The sequence below is a fragment of the Fukomys damarensis genome, unplaced genomic scaffold (genome assembly GCF_012274545.1).
Source record: "Fukomys damarensis isolate Sample0158 unplaced genomic scaffold, DMR_v1.0_HiC HiC_scaffold_17, whole genome shotgun sequence".
Taxonomy (NCBI): Eukaryota; Metazoa; Chordata; class Mammalia; order Rodentia; family Bathyergidae; genus Fukomys; species Fukomys damarensis.
This window is the reverse complement of record NW_022900929.1, coordinates 35,945,032-35,966,841: the sequence shown is the minus strand read 5'-3', so window position 1 is coordinate 35,966,841 and position 21,810 is coordinate 35,945,032. Positions and strand designations below refer to the sequence as shown.

Sequence of the window (21,810 nt, the reverse complement as noted above, 5' to 3'; positions counted from 1 at the left end):
TTTTGTTTTTGGTACCGGGGATCAAACTTGGGTCCTTGCATTTGCGAGGCAGGTGCTGGAACCACTGAACTAAATCCCCGGCCAAAATTTAATTTTGAGGTGGACTTTTGCTGTGTTGCCCAGTGTATTGTCAAACTCGTGGGTGTAAGCAGTCCTCCTGATTTAGCCTCCAGAGTAGCTAGGACTCCAGGTGTCACATTGGCATCTTACCTGGCAGTAAAATTTATTTTTCAGGATTGATCTTGTATCATCTGGTTCTGATGAATTCATTTATTATGTAATGGATTTTTAGTGGATCTTGAGGATTTTCTGTATATAAATTCATATTCTCTGCAAACAGTTTTACTTCTTCCTTTCCCATCTAGACTCCTTTTTTTTTCACTGCCTAATTTCCCTGGCTAAAACTTCTAGAACAATATTGAATAGAAGTGATAAAAATGGACATTCTTGTCTTATTCCTGTCCTTAGAGGAAAGTTTAAACCATGAAGTATACTTAATGTGAGTTTGCTATAGAAGCCCTTTATCAGATTGAGCAAGTTGGGGAAACTTTTAAACATGTACGTGCTTAGGCTCTACTGTTATAGGCCGGAGTAAGTAGATCTGGCAAGGACCAGATCAGTTGTAAAGAAGTGTATTAGAAAGCAAAGGTGTAAGTGATTCTGACCCACACTAGGGTCACTTTCTCCTGAGTGAGGTATGTGAGGCTTCATTTTGGAAATCTGTTCTGCCTCTCTCGTTCTTGCCATTCAGCCAGAAACCTTGAACTTCACGTCAGTTTCCTAATACTACATTCCTAATTCTAATTCTTTCGGGTGCTAACAGTAAAAAATGGTAACATTGCATCGGTTAACTTCCTTTTGTACACTAGGTTCCAGTAAGATGTGGTTTTAAGATATATATATTTTTACCACATAGTATAAGCTACTTGACAAACCTAACTCAATGCTAATTTCCTTCTTCCTAGTAAAGGTGGTCCTTAGAACGTAATTTTCTCCCTCCCAGTGTTGCGGATTGAACCGAGGGCCTTGCACACACCAAGCAGGTCTTGTGTCACTGAGCCTCATCCCCAGCTCTACAACATAGTTATTGACAGTCCCTCAAGTTAGTTTTAGCCTCTTTTCTCAATCTTTCTTACTTTTTGGTTTATTTATTTATTTATTTATTTATTTATTTTTAAATGGATCACATGTCTTACTACTGACACTGTTCAAATGTTTGGTCGAAAGATGTAAGAAATAATTCATTTAGACCTTACAGAAGTTAATAATTACTTTGCTTCTTTAGGACACCATGTAAAATTGAGCCCAGTATAAACCATGTTCTGAGCACAAGGAAGCCTGGAAAGGAAGAAGGGGATCCCCTGCAAAGGGTTCAGAGTCATCAGCAAGAGCCAGAGGAAAAGAAAGAGAAGGTGATGTATTGTAAAGAGAAGATCTATGCCGGAGTCGAGGAGTTTTCTTTTGAAGAAATTCGGGCTGAAGCTTTCCGGAAGAAACTGAAGGAACAAAGAGAAGGTGTGTGCATTGATTTAACTGAAGTTTGTGGAAATAACTTATTTGTGAGAAAGTTGAGCTGCTATATTAAGTCTGAGGAAAATTGTCTCCACTATTTATACCATTATGTGATGTTTCTACCATTGTACTAGCTCTCTTTGGATATAGGCAGAATTCCTTTTTCTGCCTCCCACAAAAACTCGTGGTGAGGAGAACTCAGGAATAAAAGAGGAGAAGCAGCTCTGAACTGTAGGAGTAGTTCATATTTCCCAATACAGTAGGTACCAGTGTGTGAGTGCCAGGTCTCCCCTCTCCCCTCCAAGGAGTAAGGTTGCCTGGAATAGTTAGTTCTTTGTACCTTTGATACTGCACCTGAAGTTTCTCCAGGGGCTTCATGTGGATGGATACATTCAGCCACACCCAGTTACTTAGGATGGGATAGTTAGTTGTGTCATTTCTTAAAACCATCTTCTTTTTAAATTAAGAGCAGCTTTACTATTAAATGAAAACCTGGGACTTTTTGGAAAAAAGAGAGCAGTCAATCCTATCCTGCAGCCTAGAGTACTTGGAGGCAGGAGATGGAAAAGAATAGGCTGAAAAGTGGGGAGGTGAATCTGAAAAGCTTAAAGCATCAGAGCATGAAACAGATGGGGAAAGAGCCAGAAATAAATTTCATCCATTTAGACATTTTAATTAAGGCATATTATCAGGAAAGAAGAAAGTAACATTTCTTTATACACACATAACCAGGACACCTGTTAGTATAGCTCAGTTCTCTTTATAGGGTATTTGTAAGACTATCTGGAAATTTTAAGCATCACTTATAATTTGAGGAAAAAAATCTTGAGTTTCAGGTTAGAAATAAACTTCCATAAAGCAGACTGATAGAAAACTTAGAATTGCCTTAATTTATTGTATCACCTAGGATCTTCCAACATTGATGTATGGGTTCAAAAAATAGAATCTGTTTGTCTAGGTAGGGAGGGGAGGGAAGGGCAAAGCAAGGACTAGTGGAGAAAAGTTTTTTAAAATAGGAAGTGGGCCCGCTCAGTGGTAGAGTGCCTGCCTTGCATGCACAAGGCCCTACGTTCAATCTCAAGCAACACACACATCCCACCAACAAAATAGAAGGATAGCCAGATATGATCCAGAAAAAGAACTAGACATCTAGATTAAAGGAAAAAATCTACCAGTTGTACACAAGTGAGGTGAAAGTACATTTTATTCTCAGCTACCCAAAGGACTGTGCTAGGGTTAGGTGGGATAGAATAGATAAAAAGAGATATGGACCTAATAAAGTTTTTAAATTCCTGTTTCACAACATGAATCTAATTCATGAAGTTGTAATTTCTCATCTGTGTGTGTTTTGTACCTTTGTAAATCCTCGGGCCTCTTGTTATTTTGAAACCTGGCTCCAAACACTATTGCTAAGTACTTTTAAGAGAGGGGGCAAAAAGAAAAGAATAAGCCATAGTCCGGTCCTAGAGATAAGTTTGTTCTTCCTATTACTATTTCCAACCATTTCCTTCTCTTCCTTCAAACAGCTCTAGCACCCTTCAGGCACAGTGACACACACCTGCAATCCCAGCCACTTAGGAGGCTGGGGCAAGAGGATCACAAGTTCCAGGCTAGCCTGGGCGACTTAGACCCTGTCTCAAAGGAAAAAGACACAGGGATATAGTTCAGTGGTAGAGCACTTGCCTAACGTGTGTATGGCCATCAGTCCAACTTCCAGTACCAGAAAAGCAGCTGTGGACTCCCATTTATATCTCCATTCTTGTCCTTTCACCCAGATTCCACTCATTAATTAAGTATGCACTCTACCACTAAGCTGCAACGCCAGCTCCTAATAGATACTTTAAATTCTACATAGCCAAAATAGAATTACTGATTTCTGCCACATACCACACCCAGGAGTCCTCACTTCAATAGAAGGCATCATCATGCACGTGATTGTTTAAGATAAAATATTTCTGGTCTTTGATTCCTCTTTCTTTACCATTCCCCCACATTGAACGATTAAACTTATCAACTTTGTCATCAAAATATCTCCCAAATCTTTGATTTGTCTCCATTCGCCACACTATTTGAGTCCTTTCCCCACCTCCCACCCCCATCCGTATGTTGAAATGCTATTAAAGGTGAGGCCTTTGGAAAGTGATTATTTCAGGAGTATAGAATCCTTATGAATGAGATTAGTGCTTTCGTAAAAGAGACTTCACAGAGATCCTTGCCACCTCTACCATGTGAGAACACAGCAAGAAGGTACTGTCCATGAGCTAGACAGTGGTCCCCCTACAAGACCCTGAATCTGTTGGAAGCTTGATTTGGACTTCAGCCTCCAGAAGAAATACATTTCTGATTTTTGCTTATAAGCCACCCAGCTGTGTTTTGTTATAGTAGCCTGAACAGACTAAGATACCCAGTGTTAACTCCAATCCAAGCAAGTCTTTAGCTGAACTACTACAACTCTTTCTTCCCCCGTTCTTATCCTCCTACAATCCATTTTATTCACAGTAGATGGATATTTATAAAGTTAGATCATGTCATTCCTTTACTTAAAATTCTCTGTTTTTCCATCATCTTAAAATATAATATATACTCTTTACCTTAACCTACAAAAAGCCAGATGACTTGGTCCTTGCCTGCTTCTCCAACCCCAATTTTTACTAGTATGCTGCAACCAGGCTGGTCTTCTTTTGGATTCTGGCACACAGTGATCTTCCTCCTCCATTTCAGAACTCTCCCTGGGTCTTTATGTGATTGACCCCCTTGTCATTTAAGTTTCAGTTTTATCATCACTTTATCGGAAAAAACTTCCCTGATTACTGGTCTTAAGTAGCCACTGACCTCCATACCTGTACCCAATCACACACCCACATCACCTATTTTAGGCTGGCTCTTTGAATACTGATTTTCTTTTATTCTGTTTTGTTTTGTTTGAGATGATCTTATATGTCATCCAGGCTGTCCCCAAACTTGTGATTCTCCTACCTTAGCCTCCTGAGTGCTGAGATTACAAGCATGTACCACAACACCCAGCTACAGTGTTTTTCTTAATAATTTGCAAATTCATCTGCTTTTCTCCAAGTTTGGATGTGTGTATCACAGAATCAAAGACTTTATATTACATACCACTGACGTGTAAGTTTTCAAGTTGTATTTGGAGCATGATAGGTATGCTAAATATATATATATTTTTACTAGATAAAGGAACCTAGATCTCAAATTAAGGACTTTGTTCTGCTTATATAATTTTCATCTGTATTAACATGTGTTGAAGATGTGAGCTCCAAAGATAGTTTTTGACAGAATAAATTGCTGTTGGGAGTAAGACCTGTGTCAACTTCACTGTTTCTAGCTGAGCTCTTGAGCAGCGAACAGAAGATAGCAGAAATGAAGAAACAGATTGAAGAGATGGAGAAGAAACTAAAAGAAATCCAAATTACTCAAGAAAGAGCAGATGATCAGGTAATTTTTCCATTTTTTTAAATACACAAAACTAATGCTCACTGAAATAAATTTAGCCAATTTTTAAAAATTTGTGGTTCAGTGCATCAAACCCAGGACCTCAGATGTGCTAGGCAAATGCTTTACCACTGAGCTACATGCCCAACTTGAAATAAATGTAAACAATACAGAAGTATAGAAAGTTAAAGTCCTCCCAACCCACATCAGTTTTGGGGAGTTTAGTAGTTATTAGTAGCAAAGTTGAGCTGGAAAGTAACTTAGCAGGTGACTGCAAATGCAATTTAACAGGTGATTTGTGTTATGTGAAATAAGTGACACTTTATTAACTTTTTAGTTATACTTCATTATTTTGTTAATTCTGATTTTAGCTTTAGGATGTAGTAAGAACATAAATTATCAGAAAGAACTTCTGTGGTACGGATATTTCTTGTGGGCTAATACAGGAACTAGCACTTGAAAATAGGCAGCAGTGCTGGGCATGGTGGTACACTTCTGTAATCCCAGTACTTGGGAGGCTGAGGCAGGAGGATCTCCCCGAGTTTGAGACCAGCTACATAATGAATTCAACGCCAGTCTGAACTACATAGCAAGACCCTGTCTCAAAAGGGAAAAGAAAGAGAAAAAAAAAGAATATGCAACATTTTTTGGATGAGAAGGATATTGATTTTTGTTTTAATACAACAGCAAAAGAAAAGGGTGCCTACAAAGGAGACAGCTGAACTGCAGATTGCATCCGAATCTCAGAAAGTACCAGGAATGGCTCCATCCAGTTCTGTCTGTCCAGTGAGCTCTTGTCCTGGGTAAGAGCATGCTGGTGGAAGGGACGGTGCTTACGGAAAGTGTTGAGGGAAGTCTGTGTGACCGTCACAGCATTGAGTCACGATTTCTGTAAGCTTTGTTGCTGATGAGGAAAGAGGAGGTGCTGGCTTTTCCCATTAAAAATACATATTTTCTTATAGAAAGAAATGTACAACTGTTAACACTGATGAATCTCTCCTTTTTTGTATTCTGTTTTTGTTTGTTGTATAAAAATGGTAGCTTCCCATTTTGTAATGTTTAACTGTTAATATGATTTAACATCTATTGTCAAGTATAATTCAACAGAACTTTTAATAACTGAAGATTCCATCTTCAAGAGAATTTGAATTGATGGTAATTATCTTAGAGTAAAGAAGATTATATTTAATGGCAAAGCCTCTTAGACATTTTTTTAAAAATTAAACAGTTCTTTCTGTGGGTATTGAGTGCATTGAGTGCATTTTCAAAACAAATTTCTTTTTTTTTTTTTTTTTTTTTTTTTTTTTTTTTTTTTTAAAAAATTTTTTTTTTTTTTTTTTTGGTACCGGGGATCAAACTTGGGTCCTTGTGCTTGCAAAGCATGTGGCGAAACCACTGAGCTAAATCCCCGGCCCTCAAACAAATTTCATTACAGGGAAACTTCACCCACAGATGACACTTGGCAAGAGCATTCTCACTCCAAAGGTGAGTTGTGTTTGACAGCCTAATTAAGAATTTGCCGAGAGCTAGGCATGATGGCACATGCCTATACTCCCAGCACTCGGGAGGCTGAGGCAGGAGGATTGCTGTGAGTTCGAGACCAGACTGGGCTACATAGTGAGTTCCAGGTTAGTCTCAACTACATAGTGAGACCCTGTCTCAAAAAACCAAAAGAACAAAAAGAACTTGCTGATGATAAATGCATGATTAAAATGGTAAATATCTTAATTATGGTAAAGGGCTTAAAAGTGTCTTTGAATCATGGAATTTGGTATAAATGTGATTTGAGATAGCATAGACATTTGAAAAGATATTGTCATAACATTTTTCAGTGCTTTGAATATTTGTTTTAAATATAATTATAAATTTATACTAACTACCAAAAAATCTTCACTTTACTGAACTCTCTTCTAAGCATATAGTATCCAGCAGCCAAGACCATAAGCAAGTGGTTTTTTTGGAGGGGAAAAAAGTGTGTAGAACTACTTTATATCCAAATTGGTTTTCTTTTCTATTAAGAAATGTGTTAAAAGTGGTAGAAACATGAATATAAGCTTGTAAGTAGTTTTGTAAAAAATAAATCTAATTGAGTCTCATTTCGAACAACAGATTTATAGTCACTCAAAGCACTGAGGAACATGTTAAACAACAGAGATATGAGATTGGTCTAATCCAGAATTATTTGGCTAATGAGCCAGTTTCCAAAAACGCCCTATAAAATAAGAGGCATTTGAACTAGTCACAGTGTATGGATCTTACTCTGCATTTCCAATTCAATCAAACTTTTGGACAATGTTTTTTAAAATTGGTAAAATTTAGAACTTCTGACTGGATATTAAAAAAAAAGCTTCGTTTAGAAAAATGTACTGAAATATTTGCAGATGAAATGATATGGTATCTTGGATTTATTTCAAAATCATCCTGTTGGATTGGGGAGTATAGTAGCATTGGTAGGGAAGATAGATTAAAGCAAGATCATTCATGTTTAGATAATTGTTAAATGATCTTGACTTGATATATTTGAAATATTTAATTATAAAAAATAAATATCTTTCTGCTTTCAAACAGCACAAAATATTAATTTATCTAGTTGTCTTACTCCTAAGAATATACATATTTATCTAATCTCTCTAGGTTGCAGTGTACCTTTCTCCATTTTTGATGAGTTTCTTCTTTCAGAAAAGAAGAATGACAGGTTGGCTTTTGTTTTTGTATTTTAATTTCTCTGTTACTATAAATGAGAATGGATGAAGGGTTAACCGTCGTCCATGTGAACAGAAAGAATTACTAAATGGTGCGTATGTCTTTTTCCAGTCCAGCAGATCCCTCACGAGTTCTAGCCCAGCGAAGACCCCTTGCAATTCTGAGAACTACAGAAAGTATCACCTCAAACGAGGACATCTCTCCAGATGTTTGTGTAAGGAGCAGTGTCCCTGAGCACTGGGAATGGTTCATTCGGATCTCTCTGAAGTTTGGGGTTAAAACTAAAGCCATCGACTTGAACTAAGCACATGAAAAGATGCTCAGCACTATTAGTCACCAAGGAAATACCAGTCAGAGCCACGGCACTATGACTGCTTGACACTCACTGCGATGGCCGTGACCAAACACAGACAGGGCCAACTGAGGCCGGATGCAGTGAGATTATAACCTTTATGCATTGCTGATGCGAATATAAGATGGTGCGGCCTCTTTGGAAAACTCTTCAATAGTCCCTCAAAATGTTAAATTTAGAAGCATGATGAGACCCAACAGCACTCCCCGACACCACATACACCCAAGGAAATTAAAAATATACCAAAAAAGTCACACACCAAAAAAGTTGGTACACGGGAGTGCACAGAAACAACAGATGACGAGATAAACAAAATAGCGTATATCCACGTAATGGAATATTATTTACCAACCAAAAAGAATAAAGTATTGATATGTCTTACAACATACAACACACAACATACAACATACAATGATGCACCTTGAAAACACAATGTTAAGTAAAAGAAGCCAGCACCCAAAGACGTGCACATTATGTGATTCCATTGCCATGAACTGTCAGGAGCAGGCAAAAGTAGTTTGGGGATTTCCAGAGGATTAAGGCGGTGATAGAAAATGACTCCCAGTGGACAGAGTTGTTGTTGTTGTTGCTATTAATGGATATGGTAGACCGGGGTGACAGATAGTTGTACACACATGTACATAGACTAAAAACCACTGAAATGCGTACACATTTTGTGTGATGTGAATTAGACCTCTCTTGTTTTATTTTTGTTTTTGAGATAGGGTCTCACTGTGTAATTTAGGCTGGCCTTGAACTTGCAGCATTCCTCCTGCCTCAGCCTCCAGAGTGCTGGATTACAGGTGTGCACCACCACACCTGGCTCAATTTTTTTTTTTTTTTTTTTTAAACAGTTTAGCTATGTGGTCTAGGCTGGTAACTCTTTCAGTCTTCCTTAGCCTCCCAAGTGCTGGATTACAGATATACGTTACCAGGCCTTATTCAAATTTTTAGAGTAGAGAATATTACTAGTTTGACAGCCTTTTAAAATATACACAGACGGGCTGGGGATTTAGCTCAGTGGTTCTGCCACCTGCCTTGCAAGCATAAGGACTTGAGTTCGATCCCAGGACCCAAAAAAAATAAAACAAAACAACAAAAAAAAAATATATATATATATATATACAGACTTCTGTTTTTGTTTTTTTGGTACCGGAGATCAAACTCCGGTCCTTGTGCTTGCAAGGCAGGCGGCAGAACCACTGAGCTAAATCCCCGGTCCTATATATACAGACTTTTTTAATGGTTTCTCACTGAGTTAACCAGGCTGCAGACTCCCGAGGTGTTGGGATTATGGGTGTGTGCCGGACATACCCAGCTAACACTTGCGATTTTTATTTTTTTAACCAATATAACAAATGATTATTGTTCTTTTTCATATAAAATGTGTTTTATGGCAATAGAAAAGTTGAGTGGGCCAACCATTTTTTTTCTTTTTTAATTTTCTGTGTCCTTCACTCTGGGCTGGTGACGTGATACTCAGGGTGATGAGACCCTACATAAGCATTCAAGTCAAAGTAAATAACCATTATCCGTTGCATTTCATTGACATTTTAAGGAAGAAAAATCATCTTTCCCTTTTTTCCAGCACCTGGAGACTTGTCCTAAGGTTAAAGAGAAGACCTTTTACTGTTTGATGCAATCAGTAGCTTTAGTGACTTAAAGCAGTATGTTCTCTACATTCAAGGCAATGAATTATTTGGAGTAAATTTTGTTGTTGTTTGGTACCTGGGATCAAACTCAGGACCTTATACTTGCGAGGCAGGTAGCAGCACCACTGAGCTAAATCCCCAGACTTGGAGTAAATTTTTAAAACATGACTTCTTTTTATTTACTTCTTTATTGAGGTATGTTGTATATCCAGTAAACTGCACAAATATTGATTGTATAAATAGCTGAATTTTCACATCTGTGAATATTTGTGCTGTTTTTATACCCAAGCTACAGACTATTTCCAGCGATTTAAAAGAGCCTATGGAGACTTGTGTAACAGAAAGTAGCCAGGCCCAGCTATTTAGAATTAGAATTTCCAAGGAAGAAGTTAAACTATGATTTTTGTTTGATTGGTTTTTTTTGATACTGGGGATCGAACTCAGGACCTTGTGCTTGTGAGGCAGGTGATGGAACCACTGAGCTAAATCCCCAGCTCCTTTTTTGTTTGTTTTAAATACTTCCCAGGTTTTTTGTTTAGGCAGGGTCTCACTTTGTTGTTCAGGCTGGCCCTCCCTTTAAAAATGCAAAGAATATGTTCATGAATGTATACTAGGAGGTACCTCTATGGTAATAACAGTTGCTTTGGGGAAACAGGAATAGGGTAGAGATGGGTGGTTACATGTAGAAGGGAGACACTCATTATATATCTTTTTAAACTAGTTAATTAAAACCATGTATATGTATTAACTTTTAAAGACAAAATCATGGGGTTTTTGTTTGTTTGTTTGTTTTGGTTTTTTGAGACAGGGTCTCAATATGTAGTTGAGACTGAACTAGAACTCACTATGTAGCCCAGGTTGGTCTCGAACTCACAGCGATCCTCCTGCCTCACCCTCCCATGTGCTGGGGTTACAGGTATGTGCCACCACACCTGGCTCAAAATCATGTTTTAAAGGTGTAATAAAAATGTTAGATTGGGTAATGGTATGTCAGGGTTTGTTTTTTTTTTAAACTTTGTTTTCCTTTTTTTTTGGTACCAAGAATTGAACTCAGGGTCCTTGCACTTGCAAGACAGGCCACCGAACCGCTGAGCTAAATCCCCGGCCTGTTTTCCATATTTTCTATCATCGTGAATTACTTTTGAGAAATAAAATAAAAATTAGGTATGGGACTGAGGACTTACCTCCGTGGTGCCGCCACCAGCCTTATAAGTGCAAGGTCCCAAGCTTGATCCCTGGTACCCAAAAATAAAATAAAATAAAATAAAAATTAAGTATGTAGCTTGGAGAAAGACTTAAAATTAAGAGGATAACAGTTTCTCAGAATATTTTCTCAGTGAAAGCCAGAAGAAAAGTAATATTAGTTTGTTAGTCACCAGGTGAAATGAGGTAGCAAAATTTCCTTGTGTGGAGTATTTTCACAGTGTGGTCTCATGAAGTGTACAGTTTATGATTCAAAGCCATTTTTCCTCAGATACTACTTTGTGCCCTTTAAAGTAGTCTTTACCTAATGTGTTACTTACGTATCCTCTGTCAGTGATCCGACATGTGTATCTCTAAAAACAGATCGGTCGTTCATGTGTTCACTAAAACATTTCAGCTGGCCTTCATATGGTTTTTATTTCAGGATGAACTTACAGGAATTGAGCCCTTGAGTGAGGATGCCATCATCACTGGTTTCAGGAATGTAACTATTTACCCTAACCCTGAAGACACTTGTGACTTCACTAGGGCGGCCCGTTTTGCATCCACTCCTTTTCATGAGATAATGCCTTTGAAGGAGCTCTCTTCTGAGCCCAAGAGGCTGTTGCAGCAGGAGGATATGGATGCGAAGACTTCTGAGGATCAGCAAACTACATGTGGCCCTATGTATAGTCCAGCCCACAGCATCAAGAAGCTGAGGTGATTGGGGATTACAGGTTTTACAGACCAAAACGTTTGCTCTCTTACCTGCATGTGCTTTGTCAGTTACAGCGATTAATTACCAAGCTCTTTCTATGTGCCAGGAACTGAGCTACTAAATGCTTTACATGAGATGAGGGCTGCCCCAGATAAAATATCAATGATATTTAGTGATTGGCTTGATGTCTTAAAAGAAGTACATTTGGATGGTTATAAAAATAAGAGGTCGAGGAGGATTTTGATACCTTTGAGGTACACTCAGCAGAAGTGTACTCATGTAGGAAAGAGGAAATGTTTAATTTTTTCCGTAATTTTGAGTTTAAAATAATGGTAGAACAGCTGATGTTGATTTCAAAGACTGAACTAGATGAATATTAAAAAGTATGTGGTGGTGCACACCTGTAATCCCAGCACTTGAGAGGCTGAGGCAGGAGGATTGCTGTGAGTTCAAGGCCAGCCTGAACTACATAGCAAGACTTTGTCTCAAAAAGCCAAAAAAAAAAACAACCACAAAAAAGTGTATTTCAGTGGATGGGAATGATTTAGGAATAATAGATACAAGAGAATGGTATGGAAAGTCAGTGCCTAAGCCTTGTGATCTACTCACTCATCCTTTGTTTTGGTTTGGCTTTTTGATTTTTTTGAGACAGGGTCTCACTATGTAGTTGAGACTGATCTGGAACTCACTATGTAGCCCAGGCTTGTCTTGAACTCACAGCAGTCCTCCTGCCTCAGCCTCCCGAGTGCTGGGATTATAGGCATGAGCCCCCACACTTGGCTGGTTTGGCTTTTTGAGACAGGGTCTTGCTATATAGCCCAGGCTGACCTCAAACTCATAGTGATCCTCCTGCCTCAGCCTCCCAAGTGCTGGGATTGCAAGTGTGCGCCACCATATCTGGCCAGAGTCTATTCATCTTTAAAATTTAGTCAGCTAATTTAAACTGATCCTAGTTTTAGGGATATTCTTTAATTTGCCAACCTGTGCTTTTAAAACAGTATTTTCATTCTACCACCTATCTTGAAGCACAAGGACTCAAGTTTGATCCCTGGTACCAAACAAACAAAACACACAAAAAACATGAATCCAAACGGCATTTTCAAACTTTTCCTAACTTTTTAGTGCATAGAGTGCATTCATAGCATGCATGCGTAAATTGGCTTCTCTTCCTTCTCGGTGTTTTCTTACTGATGACTGTCAGTGTTGCACAGTATTTCTTAGTAGTATAGATTTAGGTGTAGAATAGTTATTTACTATAAATTATGTAAATAAAGTATAAATCCAGAAATATAATTCTAGGCCTTTCTTATCAATCAAGCTAGAGGAAGGAAGTTTGGGCCAGGGATTTAAGCTCAGTGGTGCCACCACCTGCCTCAAAAGTCCAAGGTCCCAAGTTCGATCCCCGATACCAAACAAATAAAATAAAATAGAGGTGGTTACCTAGATTCCAATTTTGATTTGAATCTGTTTCTGCTTTGGGAAATAATGGACTTAAAAAAGGAAACAAGATTATAACCCATTATAAGTTATTTTAAATTTTTATTCTAAATATGATAAAATTTGTTAATTAAAAATGTCTAGGGCCGTGGATTTAGCTCAGTGATTCTTACGACTGTCTCGCAAGCACAGGGACCTGAGTTCAATCCCCGGTACCAAAAAAAAAAAAAAAAATGTCTAGAATTATAACAGGGTAAGTTTATTTATTTATCATCCCTATAAGAATTGAGTCATTGTTGTTTCTTTCAGCCCAATTATTGAAGATAGTCGTGAAGCCACACACTCTTCTGGCTTCTTGGGGTCTTCTGCCTCCGTTACAAGCACCTCCTCCATCAAAAGTCTTCAGATTCCTGAGAAACTGGAGCTCACCAATGAGACTACAGGTGGGATCAGGCACCAGGCCAGCGAACGCCCATTTGTCTCAGCAAACTGAGTTGTACGTCCTTCCCTAGAGAAGTTGCCGAGATTGTGCGGCCTCTGGGGTGAACTAGTACCAGCTGGATACAGGGAAGATCTGCAGCAGATAAAAATAGTCAGACTGGCAGTGTTTCTTTTGTCATCTTGTTTCCTCTGTTTTATCAGTTTTAAACACTGTTTTTCCAACCTTTTCCCTCCACAGAAAGCCCTGTTCAGTCACCCTGGTGTTCACAGTATCGTAGGCAACTGCTAAAATCCCTCTTAGAGTTAAGTTCCTCTCTAGACTTCTTTGTGGAGGATCGACCAATGCCTAAGTTGGAGGAAGAGAAGGAAATTGAATTAGGTAAGTATCATTGAACATGTGTCCTTTTTGCATGACAGTATACGCACAGTGGTTATTTGTGGTTGAGCTTGCTACTTAAGCACTACAAATGTTTCTAGATGTTTAGTGTTCCTGAGAAATAGTGCTGCAGAGGTTGGTCCACTGATAACTCCCTGTCCCAGTAACAGCAGGAACTGGGTTTGTCTCTGTTGTTGATGTTGCGACTGTTGTTTCTTTTTGTGTGGTGCTAGGTTTCAGACCCAGCACCTTGCATGTACTAGGCAAGTGCTTTTAGCACTGAGCCATATCCTCACTCCCATGTTCCATTTTTAACAAATGATTTTGAAAAGTATGCCAGATGGTGAGGTCTGGAAGGCTGTATCTGTTCAGTGATTTTAAAGTACCTTTCTCTGCAGGTAATGAAGATTATTGTATTAAACAAGAATATCTCACATGTGAAGATTACAAGTTATTCTGGGTGGCACCAAGAAACTCTTCAGAGTTAACCATAATAAAGGTAGAACTGATTCTTTTTGGGGAGGGGGGTACTGGGGATTGAACTCAGGTCCTCTCACTTGGGAGGCAGGCCACTGAACCGCTGAGCTAAATCCCCAGCCCAAACATGTTAATTATAATGTAGTTCCTGCTGAATAGGACCTACCTCTAAAAACCTTATTTTTCTTCTCCTATTTTCTGTCTTGTTATCGTTTTGCTTTGCTTCTGGTGATGCAGTGACCCCTCCATATCTGTGGGGAGCTGGTTCTCAGACGTCCAACAGGGTGCTGAACTCCTGTGATGCTTATATTACCACGTAGGATTTGCTTATAACATACGCACACCCTCCAGTTTAGCTGGAATCACCTGCAGGTACTTATAATGCCTAATACAGTGAAAATACTACATGAAGAGTCATTTTACAAGTTTAGGAAAGGGTGACATGTTCAAGAGAGATGCACTTTCTCAAATATTTTCCATCTGTGGTTAGTCAAATCCTTCAAGGCAGAACCTGCAGATACAGAGGTCAGACTACATTTTGTCATTTTATTTTCAGCCTTTTTACTGAGGTTTTAATTTCTTTCATCTATATTTAATTTGCAAGAGTCCTTTTTTATTCTCTTTTATTTCCTTTGTGGCATTCTGTTCTTCATTTAAATGATGGAATATTTCTTATGTGAGATATCTATGATGCTGCTTCATTTTTTTTTTCTTTGCATTGTTTGCTCCTGTTTTTGTCTTTTAAAAATCTCTTTCATATTAGAGGTTTTGTGTTTTTAAACTACACTGGTTTGGGTTTTTTGTTGGTTTTGGTTTTGGTACCAGGGATGGAACTCAGGACCTTGCGCTTGTAAGGCAGTCAGCGGCACCACTGAGCTAAATCCCTGGCCTGAGGCTTTCTTTGAATGTTTGGGTCCCTAATTCATGTTTACGTGTAGAACACTGCAAGTTGATTGAAAGTTCTGTGTAGACAGGGGGATGTTAAGAGTGGTGGTCCTTGCTGTAGGATGATGTGGTTTGGTCATTTTATTGGGAAAATCTTTAGATCTTTTCCCTTGAACTGATCAGATACTCCAAAGAAGATTTCTAATTTCCTGCCTAGAGCATGTAAGCAAGCCTGGCTGCTGACTTTCTGAAAGCTGAGTGGGGAAGTTAGTCTGGAGACCGGAAGGGCAAGAAAGCACATTTTCGCATTTGATACATGAACTTTTTCCTGGTATCCGTATTCCCATCTCCAGTGGTACCAAGTGTCCTCTAGTCTAGAGGCCTTTCTGTTGAGCTCCAGGGAATAGACTTGATTTTCTGGAATGGGGAGAGGCAGAGCAGGAGGGTGAATATGTCATCTAAGTTCTCCTTAAATGGTGTTCAGTCACTTTTCTCTTAGCTCCGCCTCAGCCTTACTCCCATAGACAGCTGGCACTGCTAGGGATATACTGTAAGGAGGTGATCTTGCAGAGTACATGTGGTTACTTGTCAGTTTTTTTCACCGTTAGAATCAGCTTTTCTTGGATCTTCTAAATAGATTGTTACTACTCTTTCCAGCTTCCAGAATTTTGTTGGCATTGTGTTCTTTATTGTAGAGTTATGCCTTTTAAAGTGTTCCTTTATGGTTGGAGATGCAACTCAGTGGTAGAACACTTGCCCAGCATGTGCAAGGCCCTTAGTTTGATTCCCTACACTGGGGGTGGGGTGGGGTGGGTTTCAGGGGTGGTTTTTTTTTTTGGTACAGGGGATTGAACTCGGGTCCTTGCACTTGTAACGCAGGTGGCACCACTGATCTAAGTCCCTGCCCCCAGGGGTCTTTTTTCTGTTGTGGTATATGAAAGACTGGAAGGAATATGTTTTCATTCTGCTAACCATAACCACATATTCTAATTGTTCTTAATTTTAAAATATGATGTCTTGCAGGTGTCTTCTCAGCCTGTCCCATGGGACTTTTATATCAACTTCAAGTTAAAGGAACGGTTACATGAGGAGTGTGATAAGTTTTGTAGCTGTTACCAATACCAAGATGGCTATATTGTTTGGTACCAATATATAAACTGCTGCACCCTTCAGGTGTGTAACAATAAATACAATTTAAAGTCCTCAAGAAAAAAAGATTTATGGTCCATTTAGCAAAGAAATTTAATACAAAATTCCTGTCAATCTTTTAGAAATAGACCAGTTAAATTATAAATTAAAAACACTAATTTTTTCTCTTGTTATTTTGACCAGTGACCTCTTTATTATTTTTTTAACACTTTATTTGGACCAAAAAAAAGGAGACAGTTATACAGTGAGCTTCCATGAACTCATCATCTAGCTAGGTACAGCGGTGGCACGCCTATTGCACCTGTGCCACAGAAGGCCGTTTGTATCATTGAAAGCTCTAAAAGGTTCGCCATCGCAGATTAATCAATAAATGCTCACTGCCACTCTTGTTTTACATGTACCCCACCCTCAACCCCTACCCTGAATTATTTTTTCATACCAAATGCGATGTATCATTCGTTGGCATGTTTTTAAGAAAGTTTTTCTGCAGATTTGATAGTAATATCAGTTCTCTGAAATGGTTAAAGTAGAAGTATTTGCACAGTACCTGTTTTGTGCGAGCTTCATCCTTGATGCTCTGCATCCATGCTCTCATTAATCCTTTTGATATAGAGTTAGGATATATATGGGATATATGGCCCAACATGCATTCCAGTCGAGAATAAGGAAGAGGCCAGAACAGCAGCTGTTGACTGGATACAGTGGTCCCAATTTGAGAAGTAATGGGTTTTCTGTCCTTCTGTTTCCAGGATCTTCTCCAACACAGTGAATTTATTACCCGAGAAGTAACGGTGCTGATTATTCATAACCTTTTGACAATAGTGGAGAAGCTTCACAAAGCAGAAATAGTCCATGGAGATTTGAGTCCAAGAAGCCTGATTCTAAGAAACAGGTTGGTCCTTTACATTCTCTTATAATTGTCAGCTTTCTCTTAAACACGAATTGTTTCTTATAAATGCCATATTATTGAGTACACTGTATTTGCTACCTAAATGTCAATAATCATTGAAAGTAGTTTAAAAGAATTCAAAGAAAAAAACACATTGAGGAAATACACTAATTCATATAAGATATTCAACCACTCCTGAGTATTGTGATGATTCTTGTCCTAAAGATAGGAAGTATGAGTATTTTTGTTTTGGGGTGTTTTGTTGTTGTGTGGGGTGTTTTTTGGTACCGGGAATTGAACTCAGGACCTTGCACTTGCCAGGCAGGCACTGCACCACTAAGCTAACTCCCCAGCTCTAAAATACGAGTATTTTTTAAAATGTGAAGGAAGGGCCAGAGATTTAGCTCAGTTGTTCCGCCGCCTGCCTTGAAAGGACCCAAATTTGATCCCTAGTATCAAAAAAAAAAAAAATGTGAAAGAAATTGTCTAGTTATTTGAGTGGGGCCAGTGCAGATCTAGCAAAGATCCCAGCAAAATAAAGGCACTGTGGGCCAGGGGTGTAGCTCAGTGGCAGCGCACCTGCCTGGCAAGCACAAAGTCCTGATCACTGGTACCACCACCACTCCCCAAAAACTAGAGGCACTGCTCGGTTGCAAAGACCAAAGCATAAATTAGTTCAAATTTGAGATAGTAGCCAAATAAAGTTGTTAGAACCAGAGCACAAATACAAGCTATGCCAAGAAAGGGGGCTTAGCAATTCAAATTAAACCCATTTTATCCATCAAGTTCAAAGGGTGGCCACAGAGCTAGAAATAAGAATGAAGCTCAGATAATAACTGAAAAAAAAATCTAGAAAATGATGAGGCATGAACAAGGCAAGACAGTCTAAGATTCTTGTTTCATGAAAAGAAGTAGAGGTCCAGCCCTCACCTCCCTCCCTTTACTGATTGCTGATCTCATGGAATTCGAGTAAAGTGGCCTGATTTAAAGATGCTTGTCTGCCTCATCCCTATGTCTTGGGTAAGCAGTTAACTTTCTAAGGCCATTACTATGCACAAAGAGCTGGAATCCTTCTTTACATTTTGTCTCATTATTTAACCTGTAAGAAGAGAAGTGAATAGTTAGTATAGAAATGAAAAAGAATCCTTAATGTATTTCTGTAATGAATAACCAAACAAATAAGATCAGACTTTCTTTCCTGAGAGAACAGTCTTACTGTCTTCCCAGACATAATGTTGCAGATGAGGCCCCATAGGTATCTTGGATAGGATCATTCTTTGTACAGGTCAGTCCAAAGCAATACGAAGTGTTTACACTCTTCAAAATTCCTCCACTCACCTGATTAAGTGTAAGTGATGTTCCTCATTACTGTGACCGCTAAAAATCCTCCCACATTTCCAAATGTGAGAACAGGGAGCATAGATTTTATTTTCACCCTATTTCATGACACAGGACAGTTTCACAGTGTTGTAGAAAGTGGAAGCAGGAGGCTTTGTCTAAGCCTTTGTAGGGGCAATTTATTGTCTGTGTACTCTTACAGTCCATCTCTGGTGACTAGTGATATATGCTCCCAAAAGCATATATCATTAAAAGGACATTGCTTTTTTACTTAGTCAAATTTGACAGGAAATTTCATATAGAATCACAAGAAATTAAAAGCCAAAAGTATCTCTCTGTGTCCCAGGTTGTCCTTGAACTCAAAATCCAGCTGCCTCAGCCTCAAGTACTGGGATTCAAAAAGAACCTTTGAAGGCACCTAGTTTTGTTTCTACCTTTTTTGTTGTTGTTGTTTCAGAAAAATGAGATCCAAAAAACTGGAAAGTTTGCCCATAGCAAGTTAGTAGCTGATAAGAAGGCTAGTGAGTTTTCATGCTTCTTTTTATTAATCTAAGAAATATTTTTTGTATTTCTCCCAAGTTTTCAAAAGAAATTTTTTTGCCAGGCCTGGTGGCACAAGCCTGTAATCCCAGTACTTGGAAACCGGCACAGGGGATCATGAACTTCAATCTAATCTAGGCTAATGGCCAGACCCTGTATTTTTTAAAAGCAAAATCATTTTTTAAAAATAATTTTTAAATGATCATACTTTTATGGTGGTCAAAAATAAGTTGGATCTTGTGCCAGGAGAAAATGGGAACAGTTGTAAATTCTAAAACGACATCGTTCTGTGTTGTAGAGGTGAGTGAGGAGATTAGATACGTCCTGTGTTTAAGGACATAGGACCTATGCCCATACGGTCAAGAGTTTGAGCAAACTAATTGAGAAAAACAGAGAAAAAATAATTCATCTTTTCTCTCAATTAGTTCCTTACCTCCTTAGAGAATAGCTTTATTATACAAAATATAATTAACTGATCATGAGTTTTTGTTATATATTATTAAGTTTGTGTTATGGGAAATAAAGAGCCATAATTACAAAAAAGATAGACTGTGACGTGGCGGCAGTTTTATAATATAGGTAGGTAGCACTTTACCAAAACAGCCTTCTGTTGTTTTTCATTAAGCTCTGGAAGGAAGACTCTCAATGATATCTGAAAAGCCTGGTTTAACAGCATACAAAAGAAAGGCTATGGCATCTCCAAAAGCCTCATTTCCTCCGTCAAAATCCCTGTCAGTACATAAGTCATTGCTAATCTCTATTGATGTGTGCAGTCTAGAGCAGGAACCTCCACCACATTTCCAGTGTTCACCGTATAATATGGAAAGCTGTGACCTTGTGCTACTTTGTGTCACCAAACTGACCTTAACATTGCCCACTTGAGTGAGCTCCACCGCTGCGGCTGTGTGTGCATTTTCATAATGAGCCACTGGGGGGAGCTATTGACATAGCTAAGTCTTTTCTGCAAGTGCTTTTTGTTTTGTTTTTTTCTTTTCTTTTCTTTTTTAAAACCAGCTATTGCAGCTTCTCTCATGGCCTCTTCTTATTATCTCTCTCTTAAATCTGGCTCAGAATCCACGATCCATATGAGTGTAATAATAACAGTCAAGCTTTGAAGATAGTGGACTTTTCCTACAGCGTTGACCTTAGGGTCCAGCTAGACGTTTTTGCCCTCAGTGGCTTTCGGACAATACAAATCCTGGAAGGACAGAAGTTCCTGGCTAACTGTTCTTCTCCCTACCAGGTAAGTGTAAAACAAGCCTGAAGAAATATAGAGGGACTTTCTTAATCCCTTCCTTCCATAAGCTGTGAAAGCTACTGTTTGCTGGTGTTGACTCTCCTGGAGTGGCTGACTTAGTTTTCCAAGACCGTGTCACCAAGTTGAGTAGAAGGTGCCACTTTTCCGTCACAGTGCGGTACACACATACACATGCAAGCACATAGTAATTCAGTAACTGAAGTATCAGGAGCATTTCCACTGTTTGGCATCAGTGTAATCTTCCTAAGTCATATTCTATGAGCTGAACAGTCTTTGTTCTTTGTACATCAGAACTGATGTTAGGTTTAATGCAATCATGTATTTAAAAGAGAACATTAAGACAGTGTAAAGTGTTTTATATGGTGGCATTATATGCAAAAATCTCTTGTGGCTGAGCTGTAGACACAAGGCCTTTTGCTGTCCGCATATGAGGCATGAGCCTCATATGTCACCGGCCCACGTTTAGATCACAGCTGGGATCCCACAAATTCAGGAGTAGGTCTGCGCATTTCTGGTCCACACTATTTCTGATCTTTTGTCCTTAAGGATAATCTCTAGAGTTGGCTGTACTGATGATTTCTTAGGGGAGCTTCTCCCTTTCCTGTAAGGAAAAGGAACAGTCCACTAAGGTGTGTGTCATAGAAGAACTTCGACTTCTGCGATAGCATTCGACTTCCTGTATAAATAAGCTTTCTGTGATTACAGGTGGACCTGTTTGGAATAGCTGATATAGCACATTTATTACTGTTCAACGAGCACCTACACGTCTTCTGGGATGAGTCCCTCTGGAAACTTAGCCAAAATACTTCTGAGTAAGTATTGGTGATTTCAGGAGTTTTGCTTACCCACTTTTTTCCCTCTGGTGATCTGTCTGCTTTAGTAACCTTAGTTTTCTAAAACCAAATATTGTGATTGTGGTAATTTGTTTTCATTAGAGCATCAGCAGAGTTCCTGCTAATTAAGACAAAAAATAAATAAAAATGCAACATAAACTGTTGAGACCTGGAAACATTCTAAACCTAGATATACCATACTTATAACTAATGTGGAAGTCTCTCAGATTAAAGTATTAATAGAAACATTTTAGGACAATAATTTTCTTACCAATTGGTTTTAGTCTTAAACTAGCTCTTTTAATAGCTGTGTTACCAAAACTTAATAAGCATCTCATGGAGAGAATTAAGTTTCTAAATTATATACTGATTTTAGACTATTATTTATGTAATGAATGGGTAGAATCAAACCAGAGAACTGAATCTCCTGGTGAAAAAGTAAATGGTCTCTTAATAAGAGTTGTTTGGAGCCAGGGTTGGTGGCACATGCTTGTAATCCGAGCACTTGAGAGGCTGAGGCAGGAGGATTGCTGTGAGTTCAAGACCAGCCTGGGCTACACTGTGAATTCCAGGTTAGTCTCAACTACATAGTAAGACCCTGTCTCAAAAAAACCAAAA

General features: G+C 38.7%; 1 protein-coding gene across 3 annotated transcripts in view; it reads left to right on the top strand.

Annotated features, from left to right (window-relative positions):
- Window positions 1–21,810, top strand: part of Bub1b (BUB1 mitotic checkpoint serine/threonine kinase B) — a 65,450-nt gene that overhangs the window by 41,661 nt on the left and 1,979 nt on the right. For 2 of the 3 annotated variants that reach the window (XM_010624659.1, XM_010624661.1), the window contains exons 9-22: window positions 1,286–1,515; window positions 4,856–4,965; window positions 5,650–5,765; window positions 6,398–6,447; window positions 7,597–7,657; window positions 7,777–7,879; window positions 11,297–11,571; window positions 13,316–13,449; window positions 13,686–13,826; window positions 14,222–14,322; window positions 16,209–16,358; window positions 17,084–17,226; window positions 20,173–20,344; window positions 21,065–21,171. In XM_010624659.1, the coding sequence (XP_010622961.1) occupies window positions 1,286–1,515; window positions 4,856–4,965; window positions 5,650–5,765; window positions 6,398–6,447; window positions 7,597–7,657; window positions 7,777–7,879; window positions 11,297–11,571; window positions 13,316–13,449; window positions 13,686–13,826; window positions 14,222–14,322; window positions 16,209–16,358; window positions 17,084–17,226; window positions 20,173–20,344; window positions 21,065–21,171 (1,893 nt within the window). The remainder of the gene's footprint in view (window positions 1–1,285; window positions 1,516–4,855; window positions 4,966–5,649; window positions 5,766–6,397; window positions 6,448–7,596; window positions 7,658–7,776; window positions 7,880–11,296; window positions 11,572–13,315; window positions 13,450–13,685; window positions 13,827–14,221; window positions 14,323–16,208; window positions 16,359–17,083; window positions 17,227–20,172; window positions 20,345–21,064; window positions 21,172–21,810) is intronic. The other variant, XM_010624660.1, reaches the window with a different exon arrangement.